The sequence below is a fragment of the Podarcis vaucheri genome (assembly GCF_965113315.1).
Source record: "Podarcis vaucheri genome assembly, chromosome: 14".
Classification (NCBI taxonomy): Eukaryota; Metazoa; Chordata; class Lepidosauria; order Squamata; family Lacertidae; genus Podarcis; species Podarcis vaucheri.
In genome coordinates this window covers 49,179,225-49,201,441 of record NC_138752.1, presented here as the reverse complement: position 1 = coordinate 49,201,441, position 22,217 = coordinate 49,179,225, and the positions used below count along the sequence as shown (strand labels likewise).

General features: G+C 46.7%; 1 protein-coding gene and 1 long non-coding RNA gene across 6 annotated transcripts in view; both read right to left on the bottom strand.

Annotated features, from left to right (window-relative positions):
- Window positions 1-2,782: 2,782 nt before the first annotated feature.
- TOM1L2 (target of myb1 like 2 membrane trafficking protein) overlaps window positions 2,783-22,217 on the bottom strand; it is a 52,251-nt gene continuing 32,816 nt past the window's right edge. For 2 of the 5 annotated variants that reach the window (XM_082199771.1, XM_082199773.1), the window contains 3 exons: window positions 16,183-16,242; window positions 11,832-11,868; window positions 2,783-9,288 (listed from right to left, as the gene is read on the bottom strand). In XM_082199771.1, coding sequence (XP_082055897.1) covers window positions 9,134-9,288; window positions 11,832-11,868; window positions 16,183-16,242 — 252 coding nt within the window. In that variant the 3' untranslated portion in view covers window positions 2,783-9,133. The remainder of the gene's footprint in view (window positions 9,289-11,831; window positions 11,869-16,182; window positions 16,243-22,217) is intronic. The other 3 variants (XM_082199772.1, XM_082199774.1, XR_014213665.1) reach the window with 2 other exon arrangements.
- On the bottom strand, window positions 9,984-10,597 carry LOC309519182. Its single transcript, XR_014213730.1, has 2 exons — window positions 10,456-10,597; window positions 9,984-10,423 (listed from the first exon to the last, which is right to left on the bottom strand). It is a non-coding gene; the product is annotated as an uncharacterized lncRNA (long non-coding RNA).

Genomic DNA, 22,217 nt, shown 5'->3' with positions numbered 1-22,217 from the left:
CCTTCTCCTAGATGGGCTACTTTCCCAGGTGGAATCCGCTGGAACCTGTCTTCGCACGCAGGGCAAGTCCCTAACTCACTGAGGGTTAGAGACCCATCAGCTACCTTCACCTGGTTAAGCTGACCAGTGGAAGCCATCCCCAGTGTGGGGCTGCTGTCGCCTGCTGACAGCTTCTGGGACCCACAGGTGTAGAATTTCAACAATTGGTTTTATTTATATTTTGAATTTCTTTTTGGATGAATTTCTTTTTTTATTGACTTTTATAGATAACTGCAAATGCATAGTTGATGTAAAACACTGAAAGCAGCAGCTAAAATTGAGCTGTTTTGCAACAGTCTCTGTGGAAACTAGTTGGTGCTATTGGAGCAGCCAAGAATGATGGCGCAGTTCCCAAGCGCCCGGCAACCAGCTAGCCGCTGGGTGCTTGGGACGTGCTGCACAATGGATGGAAGGACCTACCTGGCAATCACCGCATGTTATGACATCTGATATTTGACAGATAGGTTCTCCACCCCAGCTGTAGATTGCAGGCTCCTTGGGGCAGGGACCTACCCACACCTTTTGTAAAGCTGTTACGTACATGGATGGCACTACTGCCGTCAATCGCTTTGTTCTCGCTGTGTGTGGAATTTGCTAAACCCATGTTCCTTTCCACACTTTTCTGCTCTGTCAGAGCGAGTTTCCTCCCAAACAGAAGCTGGCACTGTATTTTACTAGAATGTTGTGGCAGACAAAAGGCCGCAGGAGGCACATGATGCGCTGGAAAGAACAGCAGTAAACAAGGCTACAAAGCCAATAGACAGAAGTCACTGGACAGTCACATTGCAGCTGGTGCTCATGCAGACCAAGGACATCTTCACACCATCCATTTAAAGCACTGCAGCTCCACCTTGAGCAGTCCTGGTTTTCCCCAAAGAACTCTAGGAGCTGTAGTTTCTTACGGGTGCAGAGAGTTGTTAGGAGGCCCCTATTCCTCTTACAAAGGGGCGCGGGTGGTGCTGTGGCCTAAAACCACAGAGCCTCTTGGGCTTGCCGATCAGAAGGTCGGTGGTTCGAATCCCTGCGACGGGGTGAGATCCCGTTGCTCGGTCCTTCCTCCTGCCAACCTAGCAGTTCGAAAGCACATCAAAGTGCAAGTAGAAAAATAGGTACCGCTCTACGGGAAGCTAAACGGCATTTCTGGACGCTGCTCTGGTTTCAGTGTTCCGTTACGCCAGAAGCGGCTTAGTCATGCTGACCATATTACCTGGGAAAACTGTCTGCAGACAAATGCCAGCTTCCTTGGCCAGTAAAGCGAGATGAGCGCCACAACCCCAGAGTCGTCTGCAACTGGACTTAACTGTCAGGGGTCCTTTACCTTTTTTTTCCCTCTTACAACTCCCAGAGTTCCCTGTGAAAAGGGTTTGTTAAACCACACTGGGAAATGTAACTATAATTGGGACATTGGGGGGGGCATACAGTTAAAGCATTATGATACCCCCTTAAACAGCAATGGACTTCCTCCCAAAGAATTATGGGAGCTGTAGTTTGTTAAGGACGCTGAGAGTTGTTAAGAGGCTCCCTATTCCCATCACAGAGCCAGTGCTTTTCTTTCTGGGGTCACTCAAGGGTACGCAGTACCGGCACTTCTTTTTCTAGAAGGAAAGCACAGCAAAGAAATACAATTCCCAGAGTCTCATAGGAAGAGGGACTTTTTTGCTAAACCACTCATGGGAGAAATAAATGAATAGCAGATTCCGATTCGTCTCACAGAGCGGCTTAACAGTCAGTCCCTCTTGATAGGAAACTCTGGGAATTTTTTTTTAAAAAATGCTTACAATGTTAGCAGGTTTCACTCAGCTGCTTAACATCAATGACAAGTGGGCAGCAGAGCAGGCCTTTTGCAATTTAATCGGACATATTTTTCTGTACCTCCTACGTTAAGTAACACTCCTGTTTCCAATACTCCTACCTTCATTCCAATGAGAATTCTTTGAGTTCTTTGAAGCGGGAGGGGAGAAATGACCTGGAACCTAGTTGCTCCAGAAGGTGCCGGATTATCTTCCACTACCTCCACCGCCCTGTTTCTTAGCATAAATCTCTCTCCCCCCCTCCCCGCCCTGCAAGTTTGGCCAGTCATGAAAAACTAAACCAAAACTAGCATCCTGGCCCAATTCAGGGTGGGTGCATGGATTTAATTTTATATAGGAAAAAGTATTTTGGACTTTTTAGTTTAAAGACACTTATCTGGAAGGGGAAGGATGTCATCACGATAAGAGGGTTATAAATTTTTGCGTAGTGTGGGAGAGTATTTTTTCTCACTCCCCCCCCAATGTTTTTAAAACTGTCATCCAGTAAATACTGCTGGTATTTAGGAACACAATCAAGGGGGGGGGGAGCTTGCCATAAGCATCTGATTTACCAATGGGAGAAAAGAACAGCGAGCTAGACAAGTCTTTGGTCTCTTCCATCAAGCTCCTTTTTATGTTCAAAGCCAATGGTCTCCAGCTTGTGGATTGAGAACCACTTGTGGGTCACACAGCCTGATCCAAAATAGGTTGCAACAGGAACACTGCCACCATGCAAATATGCAGCAGGAGATTAAGAATTTGGTTCCCCAAAGCAAGTTGGGGTTTAAAAGTGGGTCCTGGGTCTGAAAAGGTTAAAGATACCTGTCCAAAGCTCTAGGTGATTGAGATCCTTTTGCCTTAAAACCCACGAAATCCTGGGATGCGACTGGGCGATACATTCAATCCATCACCACACGGCCAACATTCACGTCTAGTCGTTATCGCTGTACAGGTTTGCACTAACGGTATTTTATTGGAGTATTTCACATGCAAGAATGAAAGGAGAAAAAAAATGTACAGAGACCAACGGACAGACAAGAGTTAAGTGACAGCAGGTTAATTAATACATCCTGATGCAAAAACCATTTAGCAGGTTTTCGCTCACACAAAGAACACCATCACTAAAAAGGAGAGAGAGAGAGAGAGAGAGAAGCCAGGATAGTTTTAAAGGCATTTAAAGAATTAATTTTTACATAGCTGTCTTTACATTTTTAAAAAAACAATTAATTCCCTTTCCCTGCCCACCAACCTTCTCCCCCAAACAAACAAAACAAACAAATATTTTCAGTAAATAAATATTATCCACTTTTAATCTGGAGACGCCTAGAGCTTTTTAAAAAATATACAGATGGAGACACTATGACACAGGTTATGGTGGGGTGATGCTATTGCAACAGTTAGCAGACGTGGGGGGGGGGGGCTCATACTAATTTTCTCGGAGGGCAGAGGAACCCCACTGAATAAGGATGTTCTGTAGAAGCATTTGCTTGCCATGGAGAAATAAGAGCAGGAAACAGAGTGTGGGGTTATATGAGGAACTAGGACCACAAAAGGCCAGGATTGGTGTTTGGTTTGTTTTAAAATCCAAATAGTTAGCAGGTTCAGTCACTGCATACCTAAGGTTCAAAAGGACTGTACAGAAGATTTGGAAATTTCTAAGCAAGCCACTTCCTGTGAGATTATAAAAGGGTGTTGTGGGATCACAAATTCAGGTGTGGTCCCCACTTCTGTAGGTATCAAAGCAGGGTGGAGGTTAAAAGGAGGCCAAGTGTTCACGCCAGATGCTGGATAATTAAAAGGGCCAAATTCTTGACTGCTATCCTGCAGCTGCCATTCATCCAAAGCTGTCCTGTGTTGATGCTTCTATGGCTGCAGCTATTAACTTTAAAGTCAGCATTTAACACCAGAGGGTTGAGCAAAGTATTGGGTCCATACTTCCTCCATACCTTCTGTGCTCTCCTGAAAGGTCATGAGACCATGTTAAGTTTGCTTTCCAGGCTAAGCCTGAAAAGACGGCTCAAATAAACACCCAAGTTCCTCACTTCTATTTAAGAATCGGGAACCTGTGGCAATGTCAGGCGTTGCTGGGACTCCCATCAGCCTCAGCCAGCATGGCCAATGGTCAGGGATGATGGGAGTTGTGGTTTAGTGGCAAGCTCACCTATCCACATGAGACATTTTAAACTGGATTGAGACCGCTTCAAACTTCAAAAATCATCATTTATGATCTGCACACCCCCCCAGCAAAAAAAGAGCCCTGGGAACTGTTGCGTTGGGAGAGTGCCGTGAATTGTGCTGAATGCATCTCACCTCTTTGCAGACAGGCATTTCCCAGAGATCATTTGGGCGGGAGACACGGCAGCGAAAACAGAGCCAAAGGTTTAAAGTTTGTGGGGTTAATAGGCCATTCATCGGGGGATCCCATGCCCTGCACCAGTTGTCCTTATCCTGGCAGTAAGTACCAGTAGGGGATGCTTTCGCCTCTCTTTGATCCTCACAGGGACTGAATCAGACCTTCCCCAGTTTTAGACGACAACTCCCATCAGCCCCAGCCGGTTGGAGGCAATGTAGTTTGAAACATCTGGAAGGTTCCAGATTGGGAAATGCTAAACTGAACGAAGGTTCGATGTCTTTTGTCTGTGCAGGGGGAAAGTGCAATGAAAAGGTTTAAAATATCCCAATCTCCTCTGTTGGAGACGCTTTCTTTACTGATCTGCCAGCCACCACCCAGATGAAGGGCTGGCAGCCAACTAGAACCCCAGCAACCTTCATTTACAAAGGAAAAAGTGCTTCCCCATCCCTGGACCCCTCTTGTTCCTCCTCTGCCTGTCCTCTCAGGACAGGGATGGGGAGTGACAGGAAAAGGCCAGGCACAGCTTCTCCTGCTGTAACAGTAGTGTCAACGGGACGGCTATCTTCTTATCCAGATTACCAAGATGCAGCAGCTACAGAGAGCCATTGCGCTGGCACAACCAGTTCCGGGCTGTGGACAGCAGGCTTGAGGTCTGGGCCAACAGTAGCTGGTAGCAAATGCTCCAGAGAGGAAGGTCTCCGACTAGGGAATGGGAAAGAACGTGGGCTTCTTGCTATGGCTGGAAGCCTCCTTGCCCCCGTTTCATTCTTTCCCCATTCTTCCTGGAAGCTGGAAGGTTTCACTGTTTCCCCCAAAGGCTATGGCCCCATCCACACTATTAGTTTAAATCACAGCCGTTCCACTTTAAACAGTCATGGCTTCCCCCGAAGAATCCCGGGAAATACAGTTTGTTAAGGGTGCTGAGAAGTGTTATGAGACCCCTGATCCCCTCACGAAGCTGCAGTTCCCAGTTTGGTTGAACAACCCTTCCTTCTTCCCAGGGAACTCTGGGAATCATAGCTCTGTAAGAATAGGGGCCTCCTCTCAGCACCCTGGACAAACTACACTTCCCAGATTTTTTGAGGGAAGCCATGACTATTTAAAGTGATATGATACGGCTTTAAATGTATAATGCAGATAGGGGACAGAGAGACAGATGCTGGAGGCCAGTCTCTGGAAACTTTGTGTGCTCCAGATGTTTTGGGCTAAAACTTCCATCAGACCCAGATGGGTGGTGGGAGTTGCAGTACAAAACATCTGGAAGGAACCAGGATGGTGACAACCGCACAGCTGTATGGCCAGGACAATGGCCAAATGGTCACTTTCCATTTCTAAGAAACTTCGTTATAATTTAAAGGTGCTTTCTCCTCCCCGGCACACACGTGGTTATTTAACAATTTCTTCATAGCCTAAGAATTCGTAACAGGTTTTGCTATTGCACCAGGCTTATACAGATTTGAATTCTACACATAACACTTAAAAAAAGGGGGGAGGGTTGGTGGTAGAGAAGGAACATGCTATGCACCTCCTCACACATGGAATATATTTTAAACGGAAACAATTCATTTTCTTTGTTCTGACACCTCAGAACACAGAGGTGTTAATAAAGATGCTGTAGAAGATGTGTTTCTTAAAAAAAAAAGGAACAGGTGAAGGGAGGTAACAATTAAGGTCCCAATCCAGCAGGGATTTCTCTCATACAAGTTCCCGCTCACTTCAATGGAGGTGATGCCAAGAAACTTCCTACAGGATCAGGCCAAAAATAAATATCTGAAGCCTAAATGATGGGCCTCATTAGTGTTTGAGCAAGGATCCCAACAATAATTTAGTGTCATTTAGTGATTCCTAACACAGATAAGGGATTTATTTTTTAAATGGATAGTCCCACATTCTCGTGGATTTATGCCACCTGGGGTCAAGAGCCTTCCCTCACTTTTGGCCTCTAATACAATAGACAGCCCCTTCTCTCTTCACCCCTATGAATACGGCAATGGTGAAGATGGTTGGAGAGCAAGGAAGTAAAACTGAGGGCAGAAATAAGGACAAAGGGATGAAATATATTTAAATTTCAACTTCCCAGTTTGGGCATCACAAGGAAGCAATGGGAGGTCATTGGGATATGAGACGCTAGGGAAACTCCCAAAAAAGCTCTGGCAGGTGTTTGGTGAGTGTTGCAGACCAACCTGGTCCCCCTCCAGATGTTCTGGGAGCTGCAGTCCAAAACATCTGGAAAGCAACAGGTTGTGGGAAGGCTGTGCTAGGACATAGCCAGAAACCTAAGTTCACTTGCTCCGAGGGCATCTAGCTGCAGGCGAAAGAGCTGGGTCGTCGCGGGAACAACCGAGGGCTCTTGAGCCAAGGGACCTTCCTCCTGCAGCAGGAACTGCCCCTGTTGGGGAGCACCTAGGCAGGGTGGAAGCAAAAATGTCCGCACCTCTCTGACACTAAGTCATTTCATTTCTCACCAAGCCTAGACTGGATGAGATTCTTCTCCGCTTTGCCAAAACAGCCGGCAATGGCTGCCTGCTTTTCTCCTCCTTGGCATAGTATCTTGCAACAAATCCACCATTAAAGGGATCTCAACGCTGCTGGAACAGGGATGGGGAACCTGTGGTCCTTCGAGCTGTTGCTGGGAATCCAACGGCCATAAGCCCCAGCCCTCTCGGTCAGTGATCAGGGATAATGGGAGCTCCAGTTCAGTCACATCTGGAGGGTCCCAGGCTTCCCAGTGCTGAGCTACTACAAAGCAATGGAATGGACACAACTGGTTTCTACTCTACATGCTAGAGACAGAGCCCTGTGCTAGAGACCTGGTCCTCCTTCTTAAAGTAGCCAGGAAGCCAGATCACAGTGTTAGAAGGTCAACATGCAACACACACACACACACAGAGGTTACCCAAACATTCTTGCTTAGGAGTAGTGCCACAATATCCAGACAGGCAGGTGGAGAAACCACCATTCAACTGGACTAGACATGGGGCCAGACAACACATCAAACAGCCACGTCCAAAACAGGGCTTCCGGTTGCATGAGCTTTTAAAAGCATACGTCCGCTGAGCGGACGGTGCAAGAGGTAACAGAATGGGGCAATATCATTTCAGACTGCGGCTGTTAGAGGGCCCTTTTTGAATACTCCTCCTTGTAAACATTCATAGCAAATAGAGACCTAACACTGTCACAAGAAAAGATTCCAGCTCACTCCTTTGCCTTGCTGCGCTGGCTTTTGATTTGTACGGAATATTTAAAACAAAGAAGTGGTGCAGCCCACTCAGCTACCATAGGTCTCTACCACATCACCCTGCTGCATGGGGGTGGACCAAGTCAATCATCAAGACTAGGACCTGGGATCAAAACAGCAGAACTAACTGCAAGGCAGGAGGTCGAAGCATATATGACAGACAGTTCCACCACAAAGCAGAACGCAACTCCCGTGGTTTGATTTAATCTTGCACAAATACGTGACATGTTCCCAGGAAGGGGGGCAGTTGCTACTTTCCTCCTGGGTGGACCCTTGGACAGGTTGAAACCACGCACCAAATTGTCAGTGGATCGCGTTGGGTGCTCCCAGCTCAGAGCACCTCTCTCCGCCAGGCAAAACACCCATACAGGTTCATCACCCCAAGTTACCAGTCGTATGGAGGCCCAGAAAGTGGCAGTCGCAAAGCAAAGCAACAGCAAGCAAGATCAACTCCTATACTAAAAGAGCCACTTCTGCCTTCTCTAACTCCACTTGGGATTTGTTGGAAGGCCAGAGAAGCCAAAGACAAGTACGCTGTCGAGAATTTGGCACAGCCTGGAAATCCTGACAGCAACTTCAGGGGTGCTAGCGGAGGCAGAGGGGCACGCAGACAAGACGGGGAAAGCCATCACTTAGAACGCAGCAGCCGAGGTGCCAACAAGGGTCGTCATTCCAGACTATGCACCACACTGTATTTTGCTACTCATTGAAGCTTCCCCATTCAAAATTTAAAGTGCACATTCCTTGCAATGCACGCAGCAGCCCAGCTGTGGCCGGATCGTACTCCCAGGATTCTCAGTGACACCTCTGCTTTCTGAAGCTCTGCGGCAAGGACAGAGGATCTATTCTAAACCCCTCTCCACGTCCGTGCGTGTGTGCGTCTCACATACACCCATGCAAAACAGGCCTTTGGTATGTGTGTGCCAGGAGTCCACCTGACAAACACGGACACCACTTTAAAGACTGCCCATTTGGGGGGGGGAGCTTCTTCTCCCTTGTAGAGACAGTGTACCCGCTAAGAAACACGGCCTACCTATCAGAGCCAGGTCACAATCCTCACTGCAGTTGACCACCTTAGGGCAGAAAGCCAAACAAACATCCCACGAAAAAGATCCACAACCTAGCTGGGAAGGGGGAACAGGCAATGCATGGCGCCAAATTCTGGGACTGTAGCAAGACGATAAATTTCTTTTGTGTTCAACCTATGGGAAGGCTACGCCGGTTCTTGAGAAACAGGCACCTAAACATACTTATACACTATCAGAGATGCACCAAGCATGTTGCACTTTGGACTGGCTTGCAGGAGAAAGGAGGTTTTGGCTTAAATCAAAGACAGGACTGCCCTCTGCACAACTCTGTTCTGGGTCTGCCAGGAATGTGGGGAGGTGAGATGAGAAAGAATTCATGCATTATTATTATTATTAAAAAAGAGAGAGGGTCTTGGTATTGACCTGGGTGGGTGGGTGCGAGAGAGAAGGAGCTTAGCGAGTGGGCAAGGACAGCCATGGAAATGACAAGGCTGGATGTAAATACTCTGTGAAATGTTAGCTTATTCGGGCTGGATCGCTTCCAAGAGGTACGAGAGGCCATCTATGGAACCGAGGAGGGGCAAAGGGAGCTCGTCGCTAGCTGGAGAGCACAAGGAGGCCACTGGACTGTGCGGTTGCCTTCCTCCACACACGCACACGGGGAAGAAGAGCCGAGGAAGGAGCGTCACAGGGCAAAGAGGGCATCTTCCGAGCGCTCCGGCTTCTTTTTGCTTGGGGGGTTTGCCGTCGTCGGTGGCGTGGGCTCCTCCTGAGGTGGCGAGGGCAGGTTGGGGATCCTTTCAGCAGCTTTGGCGCGCTCCTCTAGGAATTTGTCAAACTCTGCAGGATTTTTAAACATAATAAAGAGTTTACGTTGCGATTTAGGGCTAAAGGAACTTTGCCGCAAGCTATGGCACGAGGATGCCTGCGGGGGCTATGCAGCTCTGCAAAACTGCCTCCCCCCCCCCTTGCAAAAGGGCCTCCTGTGGCAGATGCCCTAAAACAGAAATGGAGAACCTCAGGCCTTGGGGGGGGGCAAAGGCTCTCTGTCGGGCCCTCAGGACTCTCCCAAGCCTCAGCCATGTTTCCTTGAATTCTGATTATGCTTCCTGCTTGCCTGAATGGAGGATAGAAAGGGGTGTGGATGTATGTATGAAATGAATCTACTGGGAAAAGGTCACTTTCACATTCTTTGCTCTACCCACTTTTACCTCTGCCCATGCCCACCACTGCTGTCACCCAGAAGGGGGTGTGGCCCTCAGGCCGCCCCAAAACATCCCTGGCCAATCTGGTGGTCTCCAGATGGTCTGCACTACAGCTTCCATCAGTCCCAGCCAGCACAGGATGATGGGAGTGTTAAAACTCCAAAGCCTGTGAGCACTTTCTGAAGTCCTTTCGCATGCTGCTAGGACCAGTCTCTTCAACTCTGAACTTCTTCAATGATGCACAACTTAGCAGAGTAGTGCAGCTTTTCCCAGGCAACGATCGAGACTGCTCAGTCGGGACGATGATCAGCAACAAAGCTGATGACTAGCAACTTGATTTTGTAGTTCATTATATACGGCGGCAAACTCACAAGCTATATACAAGTTACTATATAAAGACATGAACGTCGTCACTCTCCAAGCACTCCAGAATACTCCTAACTAGCCAAACAATGTCATAGGTCATGCTGCCTATATGAAAGACCTCAGCCAATCACCGAGCTGTTACTCCAGGCAAATTTCTCCTGCGCTCTGTCTCCCTAGCCTGTAGTCAAAACACTAATTGCTCACTTGCCAAGCTGCACGTGGACTATGAACTCCAACAGGGAGTTGCTAGTCCAAAATACATGGAGGGCACCAGTGTAGCCAGGGATACCTAAAAAAAATGTGGGGTGTGATCCACTGTTCCCTTGTCAGAAATCAGAGCCCATTGGCTCTCTGCAAGAAGGGCTTGATTGAACTCCAAGGGATGATTGCCCTGATAATGGCTCCTAGGAAAAACTGCTTGTGCACACAAACAAACACAAAACAGTATGCTCTTATGCATCCTAGGCTGTGTGTTCTCTGCCTCAAATAAAATTCTGCCCCCAACTTGTTGGCATCCACCTGTCTCGAGAGACAATGAAGTGCACGTCTGGGGGTGAAGTCAAACTGCAGAAGAATCACAGCACCTGCTGTGGCTGCAGAGACCAGTAACTCGTATCTGCTGGCTCCCACATTGTTTTTGCTGTGTCAGCAGCAGCAGAGTGACCTCTCCAGGGCGCAAGGTCCTGGGCTGCTGATGTGGTCCTCTTGGCCTTGCTGATATGGTCCAAAGGAAAGAAGAGGAGTACATTTGGCTGCAGGAGTTAATGGAAGAAGGCATACGAGATGCCATTCAACTGCCTTAGGGACTCCACTCCCTAATTGTGTAGGGTTTACTCCTTAGCTTTTTCTTCTCCTGAAGATATCTTCCAAGGCAGTAGGCATGGATTTCTTTTCTTGGGGTTTCTCACGAATGAGTATAGCCGCAAGTATAGCGGAGGCGTAGGATCAAAGTTTTCCTTCTCCTAGACAGGCTTCCTTCCCAGGCTGACGAGCCCCATCTGCCCCCAAAGCTGAATACTGCAGAAAGCTGAATACTGCAGAAAATATTAAATGTCTCCCATTTTGCATAACTTTTAGGGAGCGGCAAGGAAATACAGTGGTGCCCCGCAAGACTAATGCCTCGCAAGACGGAAAACTCGCTAGACGAAAGAGTTTTCCGTTTTGGAGGTGCTTCGCAAAACGAATTTCCTATGGGCTTGCTTCGCAAGACGACAATGTCTTGCGAGTTCCTGCTGTTTTTTTTCCCTTTCCCCCCTTTTTCTAAGCCGCTAAGCCGCTTATCATCTGATCCGATCAGCAGATAAGCCACTAAAAGCCGCTAAAAGCGCTAATCTGCTAATCCGTCAATGGGCTTGCTTCGCAAGACGAAAAAACCGCTAGACGAAGAGAATCACAGAACTGATTCTTTTTGTCTTGTGAGGCACCACTGTATGCAGGTATCCCACATGGCCACGTTGTTTTGGAGAACAGGAAACTGCTCGCTCTCTGCACTTTTCAGAAACCATTTAAGACATATTTGTCCTGACAAGTTTTCCCAGCTGAATCAATCGACCTCTGCCATGGATGTCAACTTTGTATTTGTTAAAAAAAAAAAAATTCCCTTATTTTTCATTCTGTTATACACCGTTTCTTAAAACAACTAAGAAGTATTTGTTCTTTTAAAGACCATCCTGCCTGCCACATTCTGAACTTTTCCCCTGCATTCACAAGGTATCACAACACACAGAGTCCTGCAGGTGGCTTTGTGCCTTGCAATAATTTTACTTGAGTTTGTGTGTGTGTTTTCCCCCTCCCACATGCTTGCTTGTTTACCTTCACTCGTCACTCCTTCTTCCAGTTCGTCTCCTTTCTGCAGTTGGAATGAAAGCGGGGGTGGGGAAGAGAAAAGAAATATCAGCACATGCTCAGAAAGTCCCTGCTTAGTTCATACCTCTAAGGTGCTTCCAACACTGGAACGGAGCAATCAAAATAACCAGGTGCACCATTAAAGTCAGTTGATGGCATGTACACAGCTAGTGTGATGTACACACCTTAAAACTAGACCAACCAATATTCCTTCTCTGAAAGGAACAAATACAATTGTGCCACAGGCAGTGGCTGTCTCCACTATCTTGTCCTTTCCATCAGAGGAGGAGGAGAACAGGCCTTTTCCAACTCAAGTCAGGGTCACACCAAAACAGGGACCCCAAATAACCATTTTTCTTACACCTCCGCTAAAAAGGGGGCCATGGATGGACTACTACAGGAATGCAAGCAAGTTCTTCATCACACGGGCAAGCCAAGAAGTCGTTAAGAAACATTTGCTGGAAAAGTGACTCCCCAACCTACCGCCACTCCAGCCCAAGGTCTGGAATAAAAATCAATTATAGGAAAAATAATAGGATGTAAAAAGTTGGAATAGAATCCACAGTGTGCCCCTGAGCAGTGGGTTGAAAGCCTTCATGCACAAAACGGCAAGCAGTTTCACAAGCAAAATTAAAGGCTGGAGCAGCCATAGGTCTTCTGTCCTCTTTTGCATTTATCAGGCATGTGATCTGCAGGGAGAGCCCTCCTGATCATACCGTGGTCTACTAAAGTTTGGTTTTCCCATTTTCTGGAACAAGCTTCCTATGTAGATTAGGCAATTCTCAGCAATGGGATGCTTTTGCAGACAGCTAAAGACCTTGATGTTTGCCCTGGAATCTCCTGACTGCCGACACTGAGGATTTTGCTTTGTTTGTTGTTGTTTTATACAGCTACTGTGTTTGCTGTAATTATGTGTAATGACTATTTGGATGGCTCAATTGTTGTTATTTATTTATTTGTTTTCATGTAAAGATTGTGAACTGCTTTATAAACGAAAAGCAGTATAGAAGGGCTTTAAAAAATAATTAAGTTCTTCTCATTTATTTTTAAAAGCTGCGTCTTCATTTGCTGCATTCCGCCACCCCAAAGTAGATTGCTCCAGGGCAGGGGTCTGCAACCTTTAAGACAAAAAGAGCCACTTGGACCCGTTTCCGAAGGAAAAAAAACCTGGGAGCCACAAAACCATTGCGACATTTAAAACAAATATATCTCCGGAGCCGCGATCTGACAGCGGGCGGGAAGGTGACGTCGGGATGGTGCGTGACTAACGCACGCACCGCCCCCATGCGACGTCACAGCCAGTACAGTGCCCGCCACAGTAGGGAGTGTCGGGGCGCACAATGTGCCTCCTCCCCTCGCTAGTATCCGCCCCGGAGCCGCGGCAAAGGTGTAAAAGAGCCACATGCGGCTCCGGAGCTGCGGGTTGCAGACCCCTGCTCCAGGGATTTGGGTCAGGGGGAGAGGGAGGTATCATAGGGTCTGTCCACACCTCGGCTTAATGTGGTTTATGAATCCCTGGTTCCTCTTTTAATTTCCCCTCATCCATGTGGTGTTCTTCCAAACTTTCTCCTCCCTCAGCCTGGAGATTCCTGATGCTTTGAACATCCAAACAGAGCTACATCTTGAGGGCTGCTCAAGACATTTTGCTGCCTGAGCTGAGGGACAGGATGGTGCCCTCCCACAAGGAACATACAGAAGCCACTTGGGCTGGCAGTTGAATCTTACTCCAGTGCTGATGAAAGACTAGTGTCTTCCATGGCACTTGAAGGCAGCAGGCTAGCCTAGAGGTGAACAGGGCAGCTGATGCAGCTGCCTCACTCTGCCTCACTGTAGGGCCGGCCCTGCATGATCATTTGGATCAAGAGCACAGTGGACCTACTGCCTGGTGGCGTCTCAGGGCAGTAGCCAGGGCAGTCCCACCTCCAGCTCCAGCATTTCGGCCCACGTGCAAAAACTCGGGCACACCTCCCTGCCTTTCTTTGGCCAGCTCGGGACTCTACATTCAGAGCAACCACTGCTAATAGTAACAATTCAATGGCAAAAAGCCTTAATAAAATATTACAAATAAATTAAAAACACACACATGGAAAGCTGTTGCTTTGCCCTCTAGATGTTCTGGGTGACAACTCCCATCATCCTTGATTATTGGCTATGGTAGCTGGAGCTGAAGGTAGTTGTAGCCCAAAATATCTGGGAGGGACCATATTTTGCTCTGTTTATTTTTCAAAATCAGTCTCCATATGCAGATATAAAGATATATATATATATACCACCCACCAAATACACATTTGAATTAGAGAGCCATTCTACGAATTAAACAGGTGGGCAGGGGAGGTTAAGCAGATTCTGGGATATACCGTATTTTTTGCTCTTTAAGACTCACTTTTTCCCTCCTAAAAAGTAAGGGGAAATGTGTGTGCGTCTTATGGAGCGAATGCAGGCTGTGAGGATATCCCAGAAGCCAGAACAGCAAGAGGGATCGCTGCTTTCGCTGTGCAGCGATCCCTCTTGCTGTTCCGGCTTCTGGGATTCAGAATATTTTTTTCTTGTTTTCCTTCTCCAAAAACTAGGTGTGTCTTATGGTCTGATGCATCTTATAGAGCGAAAAATACGGGTACCACTTGAGAGAGGGGGGTGCATGAGCGAGAGAGAGAGAGTTCTCATTAGGTAAACTAGTATGTTTGAAAGAGGGCTAAGTTAAAATCCCTCCCCTCCCTGCTGATGGGCTACTTACTTGCATAGCAGCAGGGAGGGAGGGAATGAATAAATATGATCCCTACACATACCTCTGACTTTCCTCCCCTACCTCAGCCTATGGCCTCGCCTATGGCTGTATCTCCTGGACCTGGCCTATGCATGCAGCAGAATGGACTGCACAGCATGTCAGGCAAATAAACATGATTGCTGAATGCCCCTCAAAGAGAAGCAAAACAAAACCTCATGTAGAAACTAGCACACCACAGAGAAAGGCTGCGGCCTAGCCCTCTCCCTGTTATGATAGGCTTGCTCCTTATAAGGTGGGTATTTTGACTGCTTTTGGAATCTTCCTTCCCCCCCCCACCCCAGCACAGAGGAGGCTATTGATGCTCATGGCTCTTCACCTTTAGAGATGCAGTCCCTTCTACCGTTTCATTCATGGGGATGGTCTGGTCTACTTACACTGCAGAATCAAGTGGAAATAAGATTCTAATATATCTGAAGGAGAGTCTCCACCCCCATCGTTCTGCCCGGACACTGAGGTCCAGCTCCAAGGGCCTTCTGGTGGTTCCCTCACTGCGAGAAGCCAAGTTACAGGGAACCAGGCAGAGGGCCTTCTTGGTAGTGGCACCCACCCTGTGGAACGCCCTCCCACCAGATGTCAAAGAGAACAACAACTACCAGACTTTTAGAAGGCATCTGAAGGCAGCCCTGTTTAGGGAAGCTTTTAATGTTTGATGCATTACTGTATTTTAATATTTTGTTGGAGGCCGCCCAGAGTGACTGGGGAGGCCCAGCCAGAAGGGCAGGCTATAAAGAATTATTTATTATTATTATTATTATTATTATTATTATTATTATTATTATTATTATTATTAATTATTGTAGGATGGAGTGTTCATGTGTAAATATGCACTTGCAGTTCCCTGCAGGATTGGGAACAAAACATCGCAAGCTGGAGCGCTCCTGTTCAGAATGCAAGCCAGCCAGCCATGCCCTTTTCCAGAACACTCCATTCCATGTCCTCCCCCTCTGCCTGCTTTCCCATTCCACATGCAGCTGCTGGATGACCTTGGGCCAGTCACACTTCTCTGAAGTCTCTCAGCCCCACTCACCTCACAGAGTGTTTGTTGTGGGGGAGGAAGGGAAAGGGGAATGTTAGCCGCATTGAGACTCCTTCGGGTAGTGATAAAGAGGGATATCAAATCCAAACTTTTCTTCTTCTCTTGAAACATTTTTTTTAAAAAACCCTATACAGGACTGCCTTCAGATGTCTTTCTAAAGGCTGCATAGTTACTTATCTCCTTGGCTTGGGGGGGTCACATAATTACATGCGCTCCAACATTTCTCTGATGAAAATAGGGACGTCCTAAGGGAAAGTGGGACATTCTGGGATCAAATCAGAAACCAGGTCGGCTTCTGTAAACCCGGGACTGTCCCTAGAAAATAGGGGCGCTTGGATGGGCCGCGGAATAGAATCCCACAGCGCTAATACGGACACAGCTGCTCACAGACGGTGTTGCTTTTTCCCACTGAGAGGAGCGATGTGCGCAGCCTCTTATGCAGAAACATATCAAAGGAAATTTTTAAAAAGTAGCAAAACAAAAGAAGAGAGTCTTACCACGTCGGTACTGAGCCATTCCTCAATGTCATCCATGACAGAGGACTGTGTGACGGGAATCTAGGGAGTGCAGCAAAGAGATAGAGCGAGGCAGGCAAAAAATAAAACAAGGACACACAACACATCCACAATCATGGCCACAGAATGAGAGGGAAAGAGGAAAGGAAAAAAAAGAGGGTTGGGGGTTGGAGAAAAAAAACATACGCTGTGTGAGATGTATCACTGCTGTGAAGAATTGCAATACAACAACAACAACAACACCACAAATAAAGCAACAAGCGAAGCAAGAAAACATCTCGGCAAACGAAAAAGGTTGCGATGAGTGAAATGGCCGGGGTCTGGCTGTGTATCTGAGGGAAGGGCCAGCATGGCTCAGAGTTTGAAGTACCTGGTTCTCTTAAGGCTGGAATATTAGATACAGCTGGATAGGAGGTGAAATCCAAAACATGAAAGAAAGAGGTATCCGTGACATGCCCCATTGCTCACCGCAAGAGATCAAGAAATGGAGACGGGAGAAATGAGTTGCACCAATGACAGGGTCATTGGTCTGCAGGTGCAAGGCTTGGGTCTGGTTCAGAAGCAACATGAAAACGTGGCTTAGCATTACGGGGATGAGGTTTGCACACTCCTTCCTCTGTGCATGGAAGGAGGCGGCTGGCAATTTCTTCTGTAGAACTAAGCCTCCGTTCGTCGCTGAGAATTTGGCTTGCGTGGAGAAGGTCGCAGGTTCAGTTCCTAGCATTTCCAGGTAGGGCTAGGAAAAACTCCTGCCTGAAGCCCTAGAGAGCTTCTGCCGGTTACAGGTGGGCTAGTATATTAATAGAAATGTGTTGTGTTTAAAAGGCTGGGATAAGAGGGGAAATGGCAAATTTGCAGGTCTTCCAAAATTTCCAAATCGGGGATAATAATGGATAGATCTTTTTAGGAACAAATGCCTGGGGCTTCATTGGCAAGATGGACCAGCTGAGGAAGGGGCATAAGGTGAGGAGAGAAGAGACAAGAATAGCAATAGGACTCCCCCCCCCCAAGCTTTTGAAATGCATTAGGTCCAATATTCAAGCCTTATAGAGACAGGAATTATTGGAATCCCTTATGAATCCCAGTGGGGGAATAGAAGAAGCAGGCGTGAGGTGAGGAACTAAAATAGATGGAGGAATCCACCAACATTTCTTAGCTCAGCTGAGCCTTTACTTAACTGTCCCTTAGTTGGATTTTTTTATATTTAATGCTACTAAACTTAGCTATGGGTCCAAGTGTTTTTGTGGTATTCATATTGCTGAAGTAGTATTTTTCTGCATAAGCAAAGGCTCCCAGTGCTATATTGCACTAGGATGGAAAGCTAGAACCGAAAGTTATGGGCGTACCTCTGCTAGTCATTGTGTCCATGTTTGCAAATGTCTCAGAGGGATGATTCAGGCTGCAATCCCACACCAAATGACCGGGAAGTAAGCCCCGTCAAATTCAATGAGGCTTATGTCTGAGTCAACATGGGTAGGACTGCAGGCACCAGCGTCACACTTCCTGGTGCTATCCCTGACCTGCGTTGGAGGAGAGCGCACTGCCATTTTCTCACTGGGGCTACCATTAGACATTGGGTGGCTGGGATTTTTCCCAGCTCTGTTTTGGAGAGGAATAAACCACTTAGAAACCAGTTTGGCATATAAGCTGCCTAATAATGATGCTAATAAAATCATGTGAATTGAGTAAATCCATAGAGGACAATATCAGATTTAAAAAAAAATATATATCCAAAGGGGTTCTTTTAGACAAGTGGAACGTCCAACTTTGCACCTTTTCCACGGAAAAGGCTACAACTCTGTGGCTGAGAGCATAGGTTCAATCCTTGCATCTCCAGTAGGGCTGAGAATGCTCCCTGCTTGTGATCCGGAGAGCCAGTGCCAAAGTAAACAATGCTGAGCTAGACTGGTGAAGTCCATGTTCTATGCAGACAAGAAACCTCTGCATGTCTCCCACAGAACTTCCATGGGCTACAAAGGATTTTTGGGTCCTATGTTCCAGGGTACATAGGCAGCTCAAACAGAACAGGGCCCAGGCCTCTGGAGTGTCCTGGTCACCCTGTAGGACTTCATAAGTATTCACCAAAATCTACTCAAAACTTTCTTGTGGCTCAACACTGCAGGGAAAATGGGAAAAGCTGGTCTTTAGGAATAATGGGGATCTCCAAAAAAACCCCACAGCTTTGAAAACAGCTGCTTGAGATCACCAGAGTCAGACTGGATAAGCTGTCAGCTTCAACATGGACCCAATGATGGATAACTCCCAAACATTTAAGGGCCAAATGTTTCGTGCGATTCCACTGCAGATTAGCCATCCTCTTCACTGTAACACTTGAAAGGCACTTTAGTTTCAAAATATGCAGTAGCCGAGCTTGTGATGTTTCATCATGGAACCCAACACATCTCTTTAAGAGAACCATGAAACAGGGCTCTGTGAATTCCACCACTCCGGAGTAGAACCGTGGCCATTTAAAAAGTAAAGCATGCAAGCTTCTAGGCCTTGAGAATAAAGAGAAGATACCATTGAGCCCAGGCCTCTCCGGTGAAATTTCCTGGGCTTGGGAGTGGAGATGTGCTCTGCCAGGTGGAATTTGCTTCCGTAAGATGTAGCAAGGGCTGCTAACTTAAGATAGCTTTGGAAAAGAAGGACAGGGCTATGGCTATGGTTTACTTCAACTGTCAGAGGTAGGATGCCTCTGAAAACCATTTGCTAGGAATCGCAAGTAGGGAGAGTGCTGATGTGCTCAAGTCCTGCTGAGCCAGGGCTTTCTCGGCCGTGGCTCCAATCTGGTGGAACGCTCTGTCACAAGAGACTAGGGCCCTGCAGGACCTGACATCCTTCCGCAGGGCCTGCAAGACAGAGCTGTTCCATCAGGCCTTTTGTCAGGGCGCAGCCTGACCCCCTCCTCTGGCAATCTGCACAAAATCTTGCTTGATGGTTGCCATTAATTTGATTTTAATTTGATTTAATTAATTTTATAATGAATGTTTTAAAATGTTGGACTATTTTGATTGTTGTTAGCCGCCCTGAGCCCGGCTTCGGCTGGGGAGGGCGGGATATAAATAAAATTTATTATTATTATTATTATTATTATTATTATTATTATTATTATTATTATTATGTGCTTGCCAGAGGCATCTGTAAGAGCAGGATGCAAGACTAGACGGGTTATTGGTGTGATCCAGCAGTGTGATCCAGCTGCTAGAGTGACTAGCAGCAGCAGCAGCAGAACTACATAAAATATGGCAAGTACCCAAAACTAATTTTGTCTTGTTTGCACAATTCATCCAGGTTGCAGGATACAGCTTTTCCAGATGCACTTCCAAAAGCAGCATCCTCATTTGGCTCCGACAACTGGCATGACCTGAAGAGGGAAGCTCTAGAAAGCATTGCACTGATATCCTGATAGTGACCTACATTGGGCCAGCAAGCAACAGCTCTTAAGACAGTGCCAGCCTCACCTTAAGGCTGTGCAAAAAGTAACCAAGTGGGAGTAAGCAGGAGAAAAAGAGATTGCAAGCCCAGGTTCTACCAGCTTGCGCAATATAAATAACATGCATACATAGCATACTGATTTGGTTACAAGCCTGACACTCTCCTCATCCTTCCAACAGGTTGTATCATTCCCTCTAAAGTTTTTAAAAACATTCATTCGCTGTCATTTTAATCGACAGCTACTTTAAAGGAATTCCAAACCTGGTCCAGATATAGGGACGGGTGCCAGCTACTCAGTGCTGTGCAGAGTTGGCTTGCATTGCAAACTCACAGGACTGGCATTTCTCCAAGCTCAACCCTGGAAAGGGAACAATTTGTCTCGGATGAAATGTGGCAAGAGCACTCCCACCACTTTAATAATGCTATTGTCCTGTGCAGATCTGGGGTTGCAGAACAGGGTCAAGCTGCAGTATCAGATATTTGCTGGTCAAAACCATGGCTTGCCAATTCAGACATCATGCCAAGCCGTTGTTGACACAATGGTTTTGGATTCAGGCTCCATGGCCAAGTGCAAGCCATGGTGTGCCAGTTCAGATCTCACAGCAAACTATGCTTCAGCTTCCCAACATCTGGTTTGCGATGAGGTCCATAATGAACCACCATATGGGATAAAACCGGGGACGTGAATTCTAGTATAGTTTGGTGGAATGAAATGACACCAAAAACTGAAGTTTACAAAGGTGAGGGGAATGCATTCTTTTTAATTTCTTTGGCAAAGTCTGATTTTAGAAGAGGGTATTTTGAGCAACATTTCTGGTCCAAGAGACAATATTAAAATATAAACTTTTTTGCTTTACCTCAGCAGAAAACCATGCCATACTTGAGTAGAACCATCTGTACTAGGCCACTTGTAACTCCTGCAGTTTGTCAGTTCTGTTACGTACTCTATTAATGGATACGGTTAAGAGCTACCGCTAATTCAGACAGAAAACTGTGTTACGGATTAGTTAGATTCTAAAGGGATGCCAAATACATCCGTATTAAAAACAAACAAGGTTAAAATGCCCTGTAAGGGGGAATAAACCAGTCCCCTACAGTTGTTATGGCCGACACAAAGGCTGCAGTATCCTTTTTCCCAAAGTGAACAAACACAAGCCAGCAGCAAATATGTGCAGGGCAGGAGGAAGAGTTTTGTACTCTCCCCCCATCAATTTTAAATAGAGCAGAGAAAGCGAGAGAAACATACTCTGGGCTTCTCTGACCCTTGGGAACAGCACCCAAGCAGAACCAAATTGTAGGATGAGTGACAATAGGGGAGAGTTGGAAAACAGACTCCCTAAACACACCTGATGTTTGTAAGAGAAGGACTGAGGCATGGAATTGCTCTCTGCTTCCTTCTTCTGCATCTTCCCATGCACCCACTCATCTCCCTGGACAGGAAAAGGGAGGTGCTGTCACCTTTTGAGAATAGAGAATCGAATCCTAGAATTGGAAGGACCGCAATGCAGGAATCTTTGGCCCAATGTGGAGCTTGAACCCGCAACCCTCAGTTTAAGAGTCTCATGCTCTACTGACTGAGCTATCCCAGAGGCATCAGGATACAGAGGGTTGCACATACCCTCTTTGAGTGGCTGAATTTGTCAATTTTGGTTTCACTCAGTTTATCATCTTTAAGATCTTAAGTTCAGTTCTCCACATTGCCACACCAGTTTGCAATTCGTTAAAAGCCCTCATTGGAATTCACCGGCTTGTTTGTGCAAACATCTCCTGCGCTCACTTTTTTTTTTTTTTTGCAAAGCACTGTTGCCTAATATAATGCAGTTTTTTCATGTTATTATGACAAATACATACATTTTTTATGGACACTACCACAGTAGCTGCATTTTTGCACACATTACCGGGCTGGAGAACTGCGTTGTGCAATTCGGAAAAGTGCAAATTTGGAAGGACGGCTGCGTTTTGCTTTGTGCATTTGTTTTGAAAAGTATAAATTAGGCTTCGCCTTTAAATGCTAACTGAATCTAGTTTCTCCCCTCATTCCTAAGGTGTTCACCAACAGTGATTGTTCTCTCCCTGGGGAGGCAGCAGAAGCTTCTGGAACACTGTGATACTCTGTTTTGCCTCTCAGTTGTGTGCACTCCCCTGCCCTCAACCCTACTCAGTCCCACGTTTTATCTCTTGCAAGGCAGCTGAGTTGCAAGTCTAAGGAAAGGGAACTCTAAAGCAGAGATGAAGAAGCCATGGCTTTCTAGATGTTGCAGGAATACAAATCCCTGACCACTCGCTACGCTGCTTGGGACTGATGGGAGCTGTAGTCCAAACACCCTCCCCGCACTCTAGAGTCACAGCTTGGCACCCTTTGCTTCTTACTCAAGTTCAGGGCACATTAAACATAAGTGAGGGTGCAAGGTCCTTCAAAGCTTTTCCTGCTTGGCTCCCATTGTGGCACCGGAACTGCAGAGCTGAAGGAAAACACACATTTGGCCTCTGCCAGGATGGGTCAAGGGCTCTGTCTTCACTATATTAAACTGTCACCCTGCTTGGATACTTTGCTCCCAGGATGCCATGTTTTCCGAGGAGCT